This window comes from Hyaena hyaena, unplaced genomic scaffold (assembly GCF_003009895.1).
Source record: "Hyaena hyaena isolate Hyena2069 unplaced genomic scaffold, ASM300989v1 scaffold_470, whole genome shotgun sequence".
Taxonomy (NCBI): Eukaryota; Metazoa; Chordata; class Mammalia; order Carnivora; family Hyaenidae; genus Hyaena; species Hyaena hyaena.
The window spans coordinates 340,874-357,697 of NW_024081101.1; the positions used below are offsets into that span (position 1 = coordinate 340,874).

A 16,824-nucleotide genomic window follows, 5' to 3' on the forward strand; every position below is an offset into this window, starting at 1 on the left:
TTATTTTATTTTACACAATGGAATTGCAATACATTGTTTTCCACATACTTATAATATAGTGGATATCCACAGCAGTGTATTTTAATAATGTACTTTGAATATAATGTTATATCCATTCTATCAGTTAAAATTTAGAAGGTTTACAGAGTTTATCTATCTGTCTACTCATAGATACCTGTGAGTACAGGGATAAAGAAATAGATAGACATCCACACATCCACACACATTATGCTATGTAGATACATGTTTGTGTGCATATCCACAGATATAATAGATATGCAATGTTTGATGGCTAAAAATGCATATATGATAGAAAGTATCATTTCTATTATTTACTCTTTTGATACTTTACCTGCTGAGAATAGTGCATTTGATGATGCAATTCAAAGTGTTCCTCTCTAGTAACTTTTGATGGTCTTGGCAACATTTCCACTTCCTGGATGGCTTCAATGCTCACTTGCTGAGGCAAAACTTGGAAGAGTGATGTGACATACATTAAGATGGACTTCTTATCTGGATAAGTGGTAGCAACATCTGTAAGCACATTAACACCACACATCAATTTTTGGTTTCTATATTTGAGTTTCTGAAAGGGGAATGAACAAATCAATGTTACAGGAAGAAGACACATTAATGAGCACTCCATTGACCATGAATGTCCTCCAGAGACTAATTAGAACATGATAATCAGGCCTAAAATGTCCTTCTAATTTGGCAGACCAATGAGAGGAGCACTGAAGTTAATTTCTTTTCCTTGTTCACATAAAAACTTCATCCCGTAATACTTTTTCCTAAGTCAAATTGCCAGACTAGCCCATCTAAGAGACTGGTTTTCATTAGATAAGAAACACAAATAAAAGATTACATCTTCCTTTCCATAGAAAACTATATTAACGTGTCAATTAAAATGGTGCATTGGTAATGAAACAATTATACAAAATAATTTAATGCCTCGGCTTCCAGTAAGGAAAGCTTGCACCATCTAATCAAATTTTTGCTGGAGATTAAGTATGTAAAGAGCGAAATATGTTTCTGCATGGAAATGAACCATATATTTCCACAATAAACATAAAATAAAACAACAATATACCATATGCATATGATTTGTAATATTCCTTAAGTCTATTAAAAACATTTGTTTACAATTTGGTACATCTGTTAACGTCAGATGTTACCTTCCTTCTCACACTCCAGAGATGAATTTAAAAGTCTTTCACATAAAAGTTGATCTGACATTATGTCCTTTGCCACATCCAGGGAATTTAAGAAACCCAGCATTTAAAGTCAATAATAATTTGTAATCACACACATAGTAAGTGGCAGCTGCCTCAAAAGGTTCTTTTGCTACTTGGCATTACAATTTACCCACTGTGCTCATTCCAGGGAACCAAGATGTAAAAATAATCCTTTATGTGAAGTGTATCATTAATCTCAGAAGTGTTAAAACATAAATCCTGGCAGGGGGCCAAGACAACTATGCAGCAATGTGTCAGGCATTTTTCTTGCCATAAATTTATCTTAGCTAGAATTAAAAGATCTGTTTTAAGTTAAATATGTATATTCTGGTCAGGTATTCTGATTATGACTACAAAAGCCAAGAGTCAAATCTCAAGTCCACTTACATAAAAGGAGGTTGAATAAGTCACTTTGTCCATGCCTTTACAAAGAACAGGAACATGATTAATTAGAACAGCTATTTTTAAAATATTTTTAAAAAGAGATACAGAGGAGGAAAAAGTTAACTAATATTCCTTGTCTGCCTCTATCCATAGTATAACACAGTACTTCTCAATTTTTAATGTGCATATGAATCACTCAAGGATCTTTTTAAGCTCGGAATCAAACTCAGTGGGTCAGGGGTGGAACCTGATATTTTGCATCTCCAATAAGCTTGCAGGTGATGCTGAGGCCAGGGCTTGAAGACTATACTTTCAGGAACAAGGGTTCAATAAAATTACCCAGGAAAAAGACTGCTGTATCATCTGCCACTTCGTTGTTTTGCCCTTATTTTACCTGAAAGATACTTACTGGACACTTAAGTGCATAAAGCTGAGAGGTACAAAGTTATGTGGTACCTAGTTTCTGTTCCTTATTATAATTTAATTATTAACCAAAAGATGGTGAAAGTAAGTTTTTGGGGCACCTGGGTATCTCAGTCCATTGAGTGTCCAACTTCAACCCAGGTCATGATTTCACTCACAGTTCACAAGTTCTGTGCTGACAGTTCAGAGCCTGGAGGCTGCTTCAGATTCTGTCTCCCTCTCTCTCTGCCCCTCCCCGATTACACACTCTCTCTCAAAAATAAATAAAAACATTAAAAAGGAACCAGAAATCTTATTAACTTAGCTTTGAAATTCCGAAGACTAAAATCTCCCCTTCATTTGATAACTGTTTTTCAAGTGTTCATTGTATGCTGGATACCGTAATTCTTGACCACATTTTGAAACTCAAAAATGTTTTCTTTCTTGTCACTATGAACTAGTCAGTTTTATCTGTAATGAGCACATTTTGGAATTCTGTTTATATTTAGTGTATTAAATAAACTTATGCTGTGAGAAAGGTGATGAATTAAAAAAGGTTGATCTATGCCTATTTACTGCTATAGGATACATAAATATGTGCATGTATACATTTGGCCTCAAATAAATGTTATGAAGAACATAAAGGTAAAAATAAATCTAGAATTATTTCTATTACCACAAGCAAATGTCAAAAATTATAGTACATTTTACTTACACAAAACATCTTTTGGACGAAAGCAAACATTCATAAATATAAATCATTGTAATAAATATACACTATTTGACCAAATTATTGGCATTTTTGCCCCAATCCATTACCTTCCCATCTCTGAGGTTGTGTGGATTCAGCTGTACCAGCATAGGGATTCCAATAATTCTTTTCTTTAAGAAAGGAACTTAGATATTCCAAAATATGTTAATTTGCTTCAACATATATGTACTTTCAACATATATGTACTAAGCACTTATTATATTTATAACATTTTAACAGATTATATAGGAGATTAACAAGACAGAATTCATGTATTCTGCTCACAATTTGGAATAGTACAATAAATAAATAATAGGAAAGTACAAAATAATTACACGGCTGAACAGAATTTAAAATGTGTTCCTCTAATTGGTACAACCAGTGCTTAAATATGTTCAGAGAAAGGAAGAAATTATATACTAGTAGGGGACCAGAAAAGTCGTCATGAATAGGAAACTGAAATAAATATGTATAGGATTTCATTGACTAGAAATGGGAGAATGAGAAAGGTATTCTAGGCAGTGGGAAAGCATGAGCAGAAGGGCAGAGGTAAGAGATGAGAAACATCCCAGGAATAGTGCCTTCCAGAAATAGGTGCCTTAGCCACAGACAGGAGAAGAGTGAATAAAAAGATACAATGTGTACGCCATATGTGAAACTCTGAGAGATCATCAATAGAAAACTAGAAATTTTGACCTTAGTTCAATAGGTTGGAAAGTAAATGACTACTTTTGAGCATGAGTGTGACAGCATTGAATTTTTTGTAAAGTAAAACTATTAAATGCAGAATGGGGTCAAGGAGAAAAACAATGGGAGGGAAGCAGGAAGCAAGCACCCAATACAGATAGGGGGTGTCAGAGAACTAAAATAGGCTTTGTAATGAAAACAAACAAAATGCATGGCAGAAATTCTAAGATAGGTCCAAAATGACTTCATTGGACTTCAAATCGTTTACTTAGCAGTCCTTGAAAATAATTATATATAAAATTCTATCCTAAGCCCTGAGGGTACAAAGATGAATAAACTGAGAATAAAATGGAGGAGGAGAAGGACAGAAGGAGGGAAATGTTTGCTCTGTAGTTATGGTAACAAGTAGCGACCAACACAAGTCTCAGACGCATTTAATCAATTAACAATTACCTGACCGGATGGTCTTGATCATGCTTCCTGAAGCCAACCATTGGCAACCTGTCCCTTTTGAAAGGTGTCATATCAGAAGTGAACTCACCCCAGTGAACAAAATTCTGAATGAAAACCAATTAACAGTAGTCTCACCTGAAGAACGAACCATGCTTCTAAAGGTGACATCAACCAATTCCCATCTTTGAACGCTCACAGATCCAGATCTCTAGACTACGCGGTTTTCCCCAAAACCCAAGAAAACACTCTATTTTGAGATGCTGTAGTTGACCAGCATAGTTCCCTCTTATTTAAATAAGTGATACATTCACCTTTGTGTTTTCATTTCAAATACCGAATAATGGTTTCATCATTTGATAAAATTCAATGGATGAAATTCACTTGCAAAGTTAAAATTAAAGGGTTTTTCAAATTATTTTTTTAATGTTTATTGATTTTTGAGAGACAGAGGCAAACAGCGCACAAGCAGGGGAGTAGCAGAGAGAGAGGGACACAGAGAATCTGAAGCAGGCTCCAGGCTCTGAGCTGTCAACACAGAGCCCAAACCAGGGCTTGAACTCACAAACCACAAGATCATGACCTGAGTCAAAGTCAGATGCTTAACCGACTGAGTCACCCAGGTGCCCCTAATGGGTTTTTTGTTTTGTTTTATTTTGTTTTTTAATATGTTTATTTATTTCTAGGAGAGAGAGAGAGAGAGAGAGAGAGAGAGAGACAGCGTGAGCAGGGGAGGGTCAGAGAGAGAGGGAGATACAGACTCTAATAGGCTCCAGGCTCTGAGCTGGCAGTCAGCACAGAGCCCGACGCAGGGCTCGAACCCACGAACCGCGAGATCATGACCTAAGCGAAAGTCGGACACTTAACCGACTAAGCCACCCAGGCGCCCCTGTTTTGTTTTGTTTTTTAAGAGAAGAGTGTGATAGAATGAAAGAATAAGCAATTGTCAATCTGGATTTAGAGTTTTAAAAATTTGTACCTAAATATTTATGTTTGTAAATAAATATCCATCACATCATTTCGTTCCATTTCCACATCTGTGAAATAAAAACCCAAGTCCCAATCTCATCATGGTGTTGCAAAGGCCAAATGCAATAATGCTTAGAAAATACTGTAAATTCAGTCAGACCTTGATATTGCTGCCATATTGGAATTGTTGTTTTTTCTATTATTAGTACAAAAACAGATCTAGTTGTAGGAGAACATTAGTACTATTAATGGGAAGCCACAAGAAGCTGGTGTGAAGGAAAGGCCATTCATCATTTATTAAATATTTACAAAGCAATTATTTTGTATCATGGAATATGCTTAGCCTGTGTTATATGATAGGTATTCAGAGGATGAGCCACCCAACAAATAATTAGGGACTGAACAATGTATGAGAAATCAAAAGAAATTTCATGACTTTTGATGATCTTCACTTAGGATAACTGCACATAGGCCAATGCCTGGGACTTTGTGAGCACCTAAATATTTCTTGTGAAACTGAATATAGTAGTTAAATCCATAGAAAGTGATGAGAATTGTGTAAGACAGCAACTGACGTAAAACATAATGTTACAGATAATGAGTACCACAGCACTTGAGGAGGGTGAGAATGATGGGATGTGATTTACATTTTTTTATTACAAGACATTAAAATGTATGAAGTGAAATAAGAGGCCGTACTCCCCAAATAAGAACTTAAAATTTGATGAAAGTAATCTTTGCATTAAAACCCTACTATGGAACAGGTTCATTGCTGCAAAAATTTAAATTAATAATTTCTAACCTAATCTTTAAAGACATCTCAGAATGAAAGTGTTGAGAACTCATAAATACTGCTAGAATATTTTATTCTGTGAACAATAACACGGATTCCGATGAGTTTCTATACTAATCAGCATTTTGATATTGAGGGATATAATGGAACAAATAAATCATTCACTGAAATCGCATTATTTTTCAAATGAGGAAACTGAAGCTCACAGTGGTTTGATGGCAGGTTCAAAAGCTACTCAAAAGCAGAATTAAAACCCAGTCCGTGTATCAGACTTCTCTTCTCAGTACCCTACCTTCATTCTTGCTGAAAATGTTATCTTAGTGCATTTAAAAACCAACTATCTCAAAGTCATTTAAATAATGACCCTGTGATCCATGTGGTTCCATTATCAAATATTAATGATACTCTCCATAATAGTAGTGATTTCTATTTCTAATAAATGACGTATGATAAGAGTAAATATACCTGAAAATGCAAATTCGGTAGTATTATTAAAGAAATGCAAATTAAATAACAATGTGGGTTTTATATTATATCCCTTTGCCTACCACATTATCAAAGAGTAAGAGAAAAATAACAACCAAAGTTACAGAGGCTTCAGCGATTTGGCCAAACCCCTACTTTGCTGGAAGACTATCGGCTGGTTCCAAATTTTATGAAAAATATCTTGGCAATGTCACCCAAAACCTTAAGAAAATTCATATTCAATGACCCACTAAGTTTCCTTCCAGGAATCCACCACAAGGAAATAATCAGAAATTTAAATGATGATTTATACAAACCTAATATAAAATGTAAGCAGTACTTATGATACAAAAATTATCATACAAAAAAGAAAAAATTCATACCATTCCAAGTGGCTAAATAGAGAGGTAGAAATGATAAAATACATAATTGTATATGAATAGTACAAAGCCATTCAGAACATTTCTTTTGGAGAAGATATGATAAAAAATAAAAATGAATTCTTTATAACATTAAAAAATAGAATGTGTAATTTATAAAGAAAATAATAATAACTTTTTATAAAATACAAGAAAACCATAGTTTAAGCCATTAGTAAAATGGGTATGTTGGTGGGACAAAAAATAATTTTCCTTTTCTCTTTTGTCCTATCTATATTTTCTACACTCGCTACGCGGCACTCACTAATAATGTCAACCATATTATAATAAAAATACCTGTAAAGATCTAAAAGCAGCAACAAAAAAAGAAGTTTCACAGTTTTCCTTCAGTATGTCCTCACCCCAAACAAGTCAATGTGAATGAGTTAGTCAGGAAACGGGTGTCTTCAACAGAACTGTTCTTATCTTGGGCAATCAACCTCCCGAAAGTCTGATTAGCCAGCTGGCAGACACAACCTTGAAACATCTCAGGGAAAATCTAAACAAGAAGCTCATTGCCTAAACCTCAGGTCAGTTTTCTGCCAGGAGAAAGGCAGAAATTGAAATAGTGGATTATAATGAATATCATGTATAATCAGAAAGAAGTAGGATTTCAGAGATAACAGATGCATAAATGTACACTCACAAAGTCTGGTCAGCCTTTTACAAGTTTTATGAAAAAAAAATGACAAAGGATATCATTTAGAAACCCTGAGCAGAATAAATCTAGATCATTTCTCACAGATTCGTATTAGGAACAACACAATAAAAATAAATTCATTCACTGTTAGAGAAGAGGAATAGGTAAACAGGAAAGAAGAAATTTGTGAGCACAAACTAGATATGGTCAGATAGCTCTGAATGTGAAAATGTGAACACACACACACACACACACACACAGACACAATCAAAAACCTGTGTTTGATGAAATAACCAAATATGAAGACTGCAATTCAGAAGAATTTATTGCTAGAAACAAGTGTGCTATCATCTGAGGTTTACAAATGAAGATATTATATTATAATGTCAGCTGATCTCTAAGTACTTGAGTTTGTAAATAACAGTCAGTATTCCAGCAATGGACTAATTCATTAAAGTGCTAGATTATTATTTTCAATTTTAATATGTTTCATCCAGCACTACATTCTACATATATGCATCTTCCATTTTGTAAGTCACTGTATACAATGAATATATAGCATTCTAATAAGAAAATAACTTGCACAGGTCCCTGCAAGTTAAATTCTTTAGCTTTCTACATGTTTTACCTTCACTAAATAAGTACTCCGTAATTAAGACATTCCATAATTTCAGCATTTCATTCACTGATCCAAGTTGCTTTTATCATCTAGTAACAATGCTTCTCATTAAAGGACTATAAAATATACTGATGAAAATAATTTGTATTGATGAAGATGATTCAGTTTCATAATAAAAGTAATGATAAAAGCAGTGTCTTTCATTTATCAATGAGAAACAGTAAATAATTTTAACATTTAAAGATCCAAGGATTCCTTTCAATATGTTCACGGGGTAGCAGCAGAAAACTATCACTATCACCTTGGTACAAATAGAAAATAGTGCTCAAAATACATAATGCTCACCTAGGCCTAACTGGGAAAAATAAAAACAAAAACAAAAGATAAGGCACTTACAGGAGACCTCAGATGCACTGAAAAACTAGTTCAGCTGTCTAATCATTAATCCAACAATGCTAAATATGCCTATGCAAATAAAACTCATGTATTCAATCCAATAAATAATGGTAGCTGGAGGTGATGTTATCAATTCTGATAAGTACCAGACTTATAATATGAAACACCAAAAAATATATTTAACAAACATTTACTGCATTACTACTTTGTGCCAGGCTATACTCCAGTCTTTGAATATACAGTGATAAGTAACTGATCCAAAGGAACTGTTCTCATGGAACTTTGGTTCTAATGAGGAAATAAAATTATAAACAAATATTTTCAAAACCCTCTATTTACCACTTGCTAATTTATCCCTATCACCTAGTTCTTTTAGCTTCCTTGTATAAACAAAAGTGCCCTCCACAAATGCGTTTTCTTTGTTGGGCTTTTTTGGGAAGAGTATTAAAATGGGAGCGGGAGATTCCAAAATGTTAATACCATTCTCAGAATGCCTGAGAGCAAATGCACAGAAGCTGGTGGGTAAACTCAATTAAATGGAAATCATCAACAAATTGTGACTTTACAAGTTTCAAATAAGCCACCTTTAAGTTGAATGTGCTTTTAAAGTTTAAAAAAAATTTTTTTTTTGAAACTTTATTTTTATGTATTTATTTTGAGAGAGAGAGAGAGAGAGAGAGAGAGAGAGGCCCAGGAAAAGGGAGAGAAAATCTTAAACAGGTTCCACAGAGCCTGATGCAGGGCTTGAACCCATGAACTGTGAGAACATGACCTCATTTGAAATCAAGAGTCAGATGCGTAACCAACTGAGCCACCCAGGTGCCCCCAAATAGGAAACTTTAAATGGAAAGAAGCCTCCCCCAGAAACATCATTTCATTTATCTGTAAGCCATTTTCTTCCGCAGGTTCATTTTGTCTTGTATTCTTCTTTACTTTTTCACTTATGAAAAATCACTGAGGAAACATTAGTTTAGCACAGTCGAATTTTTGCCATGCCACTGTGTTTATTTACTTTTGAGACAGAGAGAAAGAGAGAGAGAGAGAGAGACAGAGACAGAGACAGAGACAGAGAGTGAGTGAGGAGGGGGGAGCAGAGAGAAGGAGACACAGAATGTGAAGCAGGCTGTTGGCTCTGAGCTGTCAGCACAGAGACCGATGCAAGCCTGGAACCAACAGACCAGGAGATCATGCCCTGAGCAAAAGTCAGACGCTTAACCGACTGAGCCACGCAGGTGCCCCTAGGTTGAATGTTTCTGAATAAAGTATCAAATGTCTTCTGTGTGCTGCTAATCAAAGTAAAGTGTTCTATCTTTAAATTCTCAATTCCAAAAGCAACAAATTTCTAAAATTCTCTTTTCCAGCTACTGAATTTGGATCTCATTAAAATAAATTTATTTAAAATAAATATTCCTGAAAAAAATAAATAAATAAAATATTCCTGGCCTGTTCTAAGTTTTAAAAACTTAGAACTCCTCAGTGCATGTATTCTAAAATGAGGTGAATAGTAGCTAGCTTGACCTAACAAACAGAAGCTAATCTGTCAGTATGGGAGACTATTGATAGAAAAGCATTTGCACTTTCTTACACTTCCTCTACATGACTATTGCGGAGCTACTGGAGTTTCCTTCTGAGAAGAAAGTACTTTGGCTCGGTGACATTGAACTCTGTTTCCTTAATTGTCACCTGCTGTTTTTGTACTTTGCTTCTGATCTAACCAAATTGACTTCCTTTCTTCCTCCCAGTAGAAAAAGTGCAATAAGTTTCATAAGTAACTCTGCACAAAATCTTCTTGACTAACACAAAATGTTCTATTTTTTGTGTTAAAAATGATAGTTGATCAACAATAAGCCAGAATAGAGGTGCTCACTTCATTTAACACAAGTTTCATTGGTTATTAGGGTGCTTTCCAATACACTGTGGGATTCAGAAATATGCCTGATGGCATAAGGACAATTCCAAGGCAAATCCCACAATGAACACTAGCTTGAGGCAGCAACTGTATATAAGAGAAATATTTTTTAGTAACAGATATTATAAAAAAGTGTCCATTCCATATCAAAGAGCTTAGCCTGTTGAACAAACATACGTTGACATAGGGAATGGGTGGGGTAAATATTTAAAGAAGATGAGCTCAGAAGGCATCTCTAGCTAACAGTGGATCAGAGAACCACCATCTGTCTCTCTACTCTACTGAGGGCTACAATGAAGCTAAGCCTAATGGATGGCTTTTCATTTAACTCTGTACCTGCCAGGAGCACTCTTTCTTCTTAAGCTGCTTTGCTTTTCTGGAAATCTTTGACGCTGTATTTTTCAGGTTTTATACCCATTAGCCATACTTTCTCAGGTTCTCTTCCTGGCCCAACCTATTTAAATTACAGGAAATTCTGGAACGACATTGAGGCTCTATCTGGGTCTTCTCTAGCTACACTCACCCTTCCCTAGGGCATTATCTTCTCCCCTTCTCTCTTAAATATTCCCTATATGCTAATGATTCCTAAATATCTATCTTCAGATGAGACATCTCTCCTCAAGAGACACCTCAAATGTGTTACATATAAAATAAGGCCCTCAGTTCCCTTCAAAACCATTAGTTTCCCCATTAATCACCGTCTCTGAATATGGTAACAACATCAAAGCAGTGTGTTAGGCTGTAAACTTAGAAAATGTCCTTGATTTTTCTTTTTATCTGAATTCTCTATTTTGATCCATTAATAAGCCTGGTCTCTTCTGCCTCTAAAAGGAATACATGCACCTATTTACTTCATGTTCATGATTACTATTTTCACCCGAGCCATGATCCTTGCCTTTTGGGACCATTACATTCACATCCTAACTACTCTCATGCCTTTCAATCCATTCAGTATGCAACAGCTAGAATTATCTTTAAAAACACACACACAAATTAAATAGCACTGTCATACTTAAAACCCTTCAAAAGCTTCTCCTTTGTTTAGAATACATCGAACCTATTTCCATGCCCTACAACGTACTTATATGACCCAATACTCTTTGCTAATGGCAGTCTAATGGCCTCTCTCTTTCTTGCCCACTACCTTTCAGATATATTGGCCTTGTTTTCACATCTGAAATAACAAAGGCCCTTTTTATATCTCTTGGTCTTTATACTTGCTGTTCTCTTTATCTGGAATATTTCCTCCATCTTGTTGCATTTTTTGTTTATTCTTATCCATTAGGTTTGAGTTCATATGGCACTGCAGATGTATTTGTTGACAATCCTATTTTTAAAAACTGAGAAATATGCTTCATTGCAGTTCTTGGGGGTTATCTTTTACTATCCTTCATCTCCTTCCCCTTCATCTCACAGTGGCTTATATCCTATATATCATAACTCATAAACTATAATTATTGATCTATTTAATTATTATGTAATTATTGATCTAAACTGTTTATTGATCTATCCCCTTACTATGATTTGTCTCTCTACAATAATGTAAGTACCACAGTGGGACCAACTTTCTCTAAATTTTTCTATCACATACTAACAAATAGTAGGTACTTCATATTTGTTAAATTATTGCATGAGTGAATGAAGAGATAATTATGGCTGCTGGGAAGAAAGTTTCGCTTCAGTGATGTGAACAGAGAGTAGGATTCATGTTAAAAATAGAGAACTGGGTGGAGAGGAAGAAAGACTAAATCAGGGCAGAGCAGGCAGTACCTATCTCCCTTCGAAATTATACTAGAGAGATTCAGTTTGATATTTGATTACTTTTCAGTGAGCATCAATTACATACAAGGGATTTTATTATGTTTCCTCACTGGCCATTCAACACTCTGAGTCAAGAATATTGTACAAGGTCATATAACCGATAATTGATAGTTCCAATAAAGCAGAAAAAAAGAGACTCATAAGTTGACACAGTGGTTCTCTCATTTTGTGACACTGGACAAGCTTAAACAGACTGAGCCTCAGCTTCCTATTGTAGGCCAAAAGTTTTTCATAAATTACTGATGGCACTCTCAAAAATGAGGCATGATTTGCATAACATCTCATGTTCTAGGAAATGGATCGGATTATTTTTTTAAGTAGTAGGGAAAGAAGCATTCATTTCTAAATTAGAGAGCATTAGCAGGTTAATCAGGAAGCCTATGAGTGATGATGACAAAGTTAGTATATTTTTAATTTAGATTGAAAATACTCAAGCTAATACTCAAGGCACAGGAAAACTTACGTTTTATTCATTGTTTCTAAGCCTTGGCACAGACTACAAAATACCACAGTGCTTTACACAGACTGGATGTTCAAAAGTTATTGACTGATATTTACAGAAAAAATTGTTCAAGTACTCTCTGACCCAGGATAGAAAAAGATAACCCCCAAGAACTGTGATGAAGCACATTTCTCAGTAATTTTGTACTAAGTGTTTGACTCCACAGCAGGCTGGAAGAGTCAAGCAAACAAAAGCCTTGCCATCTCACTAAAACTATGATCCAGTCACAGGTAGGATCCTACAATTAGAAGTGTAAGAGCAGCTCTTTCAACTAAGATATGAGAATGAGAAAGGGATTCACTTAAGTAACAAAGAAATGTTAATACTATATATACGCAAACACATCTAAAAAACAATATGGTCACTCACAGAACTACTGTGTGTGTGTGTGTGTGTGTGTGTGTTATGTGAAAAACAATCTCTTTTGACCAGAGATTAGTAACAATAAAAAATGAGTAGAGAGAAGGAAAGGCAGAGCCTCTGTTTTCTATTTCAATAGTGGGATGGTCATTTTACCCATTTGCAACTTTGAAATTTCTTCCTTCGCTTTTCACTGGTTGGACAAGGGTTAAAACTGATAAGCTAAATATTATATAGCTACATTTCTTATCACAGCTTCTAGTTCTTCTTGATTTTCAAATATCGATTTCTCTCAAATACCTTTCCTTCAGGTTAAACTCTACTAACACAGCTCTCCTGATGACTGTAACCCTCAGGGCTCGGTTAACTAGTTCAACTACTATATCTTGCAAAGCTTGTCTCACTACCCAAAACTTTAGACCCTATTCAGGCTCTGGTCTTAGACTGGCCAAAATGGACTCCATTTCCATTCTCATCATGAAAGGAAATTTATCTCTTAAAAAGAAATCTCACCCTCAGAAGAAACAGGTCAGGGGGCTCCTAGATTGCTAAGTCAGTTAAGCGTTCAACTATTGGCTTCAGCTCAGGTCATAGTCTCATGGTTTGTGAGTTTGAACCCCTCATGGGGTTCTGCACTGACAGCATGGAGCATGCTTGGGATTCTCTCTCTTTCCCTCTCTTTCTTCCCCTCCTCTGCTCATGCATGCTCTCTCTCTCTCTCTCTCTCTCTCTCTCTCAAAATAAACATTTAAAAGAAAAAGAAAAAGGTCAGATTAATGTCCTTGACTTCAAGAGTGAATCTTTTATCTATCCCTTAGTTTTGATTTAATGTCTCACTTTCAAACATTTTTATTACAAAAGCAATACATGCTTATTGTAATAGAAAATTAAAATAGTACAGGGGAACATAAAATGAAAATGAAAGTACCTCAGATCTCTACATCACTCCAGTTCCATCTCTAGAAAGAATACTTCTCAGAAAAAGCTATGATATCTCTCTTTTCATCCACTCATATATCCATCTATCCATCTGTCCATGTAGGCATTCATTTATCTATTAAACTATCTAATGAGATCAAACTGGATATAAACTAGGGTGCCTGGGTAGCTCAGTCAGTTAAGCATCCAACTCTTGATTTTGGCTTAGGTCATGATGTCGTGGTTAATGGAATTGAGCCCCACCTCAGGCTCTGCACTGGAAGTGCTGGGCCTGCTTAGGATTCTCTCTCTCCTTTTCTCTCTCTCTACCCGCATCCACCACATGCATGTTCACTCCCTCAAAATATGTACATAATCATTTTAAAAACTAGATACAAACTATCCATATATCTACTTTCCTCACCCTTCACAAGATGTACCCAGGTACTATAAATTCAAAGCTTTCTCCTACAATTCCTAGACTCTATATAATTTTTGATAATGAACTGAATTTTTTCATGTCTTCATGCCCTCATCTATAAAACGGGAGTAATGCTTTTAAAAGAATTAAGATAAATGTAAGAATTTAGAAAAACATCTATGAAAAAGTATACCATATGTTTGCATGTATAGGAGGATTAGGAGGAACTTAAAGGAGGACCGTGGGGGAGAAGAAGGGGGGAAATAGTGGTGGAGAGGGAGGGAGGCAAACCATGAGAGACTCTTGAATTTTGAGAAATGAGGACTTGGTGGGGGTGGGAGGGGAAGGGGGGTGATGGGCATGGACGAGGACACTTGTGGGGATGAGCACTACTGGGTCTTATATGGAAACCAACTTGACAATAAACTATTTTTTTTAAATGTTTTACTTATTTATTTTTTTTTTTTTTAGGAGAGAGAGAGAGAGAGACAGCGTGAGCAGGGGAGGGTCAGAGAGAGAGGGAGTCACAGACTCTGAAACAGGCTCCAGGCTCTGAGCTGGCAGTCAGCACAGAGCCCGACGCGGGGCTCGAACCCACGAACCGAGAGATCATGACCTAAGCGAAAGTCGGACGCTTAACCGACTAAGCCACCCAGGCGCCCCAGACAATAAACTATTTAAAAAATAAAAAATAAAATAAAATCTTTAAGATTTAATTTTAATAAAGCATGCATTCATCCATCCATTTTTTTTTTTTTTTTGCAGTTGTTTACTGGGGACCTATCATAAGTCAAGGATTATGTGAGGCAGTAGAGTTATAATCGTGAGCAAGAGTTAAAAAAAAAAACAAAAAACAAATCTGGACTCTGATTTTATGGCACATGCAGTCCAATGGTAGAACTCTACCAGCCTAGCAGTCCGTAGTATTAAACAATGCTGGAACAGCTATAAACAATGCTGCAATGAGCATCCTCATATATGTGTCTTAGACATGTGTGAGCACTGCTACAGCTCTCATCCCGACATGTGAAATCTGAGGATGAAAACTATGTCACATTCCAGCTTTTGAAAGACAACTCCAAATTCCCTATATAAATGTTTCCAAGTGGTTCTTCCACCGAAGGAAAAACAAAGCCTATTTCCATGAACCCTCACCACCATAGGACAACGGACTTTGCATTTCTTTAAATATTGGCAGTGTGAGCTTATTTTTGTTTTGATCGGTTATTTGTAATTTTCCCAAGGGGATATCCAGACCATATATATTGTTACAATATATTTGTTCATACTAATTTTAAGAGTTTTATCATGGTGAAATTATTCTTTACTATCAGTATGATTCCCCAGTCTGTCATATGTTTTGTTACTTTTTACTGGTGTCTTTCACCAGAGAAAATATTTTAATTTCTACATTGTTAAGTCTGTCAGTCTTTTACTTTATGCAGTCTGGGGTTTTTATGTCAACTAAATATGATTAAAATATTCTTCTACATTTTAGTGTATATTTTTAAAGGTTTACCTATTCACATTAAGTCATTATTATCTGAAAATTATTATTTGTTGTGTAACTGGGTTCTCAGTACGTTTTTCTTTCCAAACAGGTTCAGAGATTCCATAGCAATTTGCTAGCCAACCTACCCTTTCAGTCTAGATATGAAAAGATACTCTCAAATAATAATTTTAGCTAAATAAAATAACTTTTGTTAAAATATCTATTTTATGTTATTAAATAATTTCCTTATCATGCCACCCTGTGTCAGTATAAAATTTACCAAAGCAAGTTACCTATCTAAAAATAATTGCCTGGGGCGCTTGGGTGGCTCAGTCAGTTAAGCATCCAACTTCAGCTCAGGTCATGATCTCATGGTTCATGAGTTGAGCTCCAAGTCAGGGCTGTGCTGACAGCTTTGAGCCTGAAACCTGCTTCAGATGCTGTGTCTCCCTCTCTCTCTCTGCCCTTTCCCTGCTCACACTCTGTCTTTCTCTGTCTCTCAAAAATGAATAAATGTTAAAAAAAAATTTTTAAATAAAAATAACTTGCTGACTACTGGATGCATTCACATTTAGACTAACCTTATAGTTATCTTGACAATTCCACCTTTCTTCCATTTTGTGTGACTACTTTGAGTGTGTTCACCCTTCACACATTTGTCTTTAATTCTGATTCTGTTCCCTAGGTGGCTGATACTTTCACACTACATCTCCAGGATCATTTCCTGGCTGAATTCCAGTTGCAGTAAGTCAATGGAAAGGACTAGACATAGGGAAAGAGAAAGCTAGGGAAAATTTCCTCCATAATTTCTCTGTTTCAGAGCTGCATCTTACAGTAGCTGATTCCTTCCAACAACTGCATTTTTCGGTGTATGCTTCTTCCTCCAGTAGTGCAGCTCTCACTAGACCCTGTGAATCTCCATTCATTCTTTTGTTCACCTTTTCCCCTAAGCCTGAGGGATAGCAATCACTTCCTACTGTTGTTCCTCTTTGGATGACTCACTTTCACCTATTTGTCAATATATTATATGTCTCTAAGTAATCTTTTTATGAAATTCTCTTCATTTAAGCTACCTGAAGTAAATTCTATTTCTTCCTTGGATTCTGTTACACCTTCTAAAATTAAAGGCAGATAGATTTTATATATATATATATATGTATATATGTGTGTGCGTATATACATGTGTATATA

At 35.5% G+C, this 16,824-nt stretch overlaps 1 protein-coding gene across 1 annotated transcript in view; it reads right to left on the reverse strand.

The window, feature by feature from the left end:
- LOC120246388 (dystrophin) overlaps positions 1 to 16,824 on the reverse strand; it is a gene marked incomplete at its 3' end in the record, with an annotated part of 432,795 nt that overhangs the window by 334,403 nt on the left and 81,568 nt on the right. Inside the window, exon 4 of the mRNA XM_039253866.1 lies at positions 353 to 534. Within this exon, the coding sequence (XP_039109797.1) occupies positions 353 to 534 (182 nt within the window). The remainder of the gene's footprint in view (positions 1 to 352; positions 535 to 16,824) is intronic.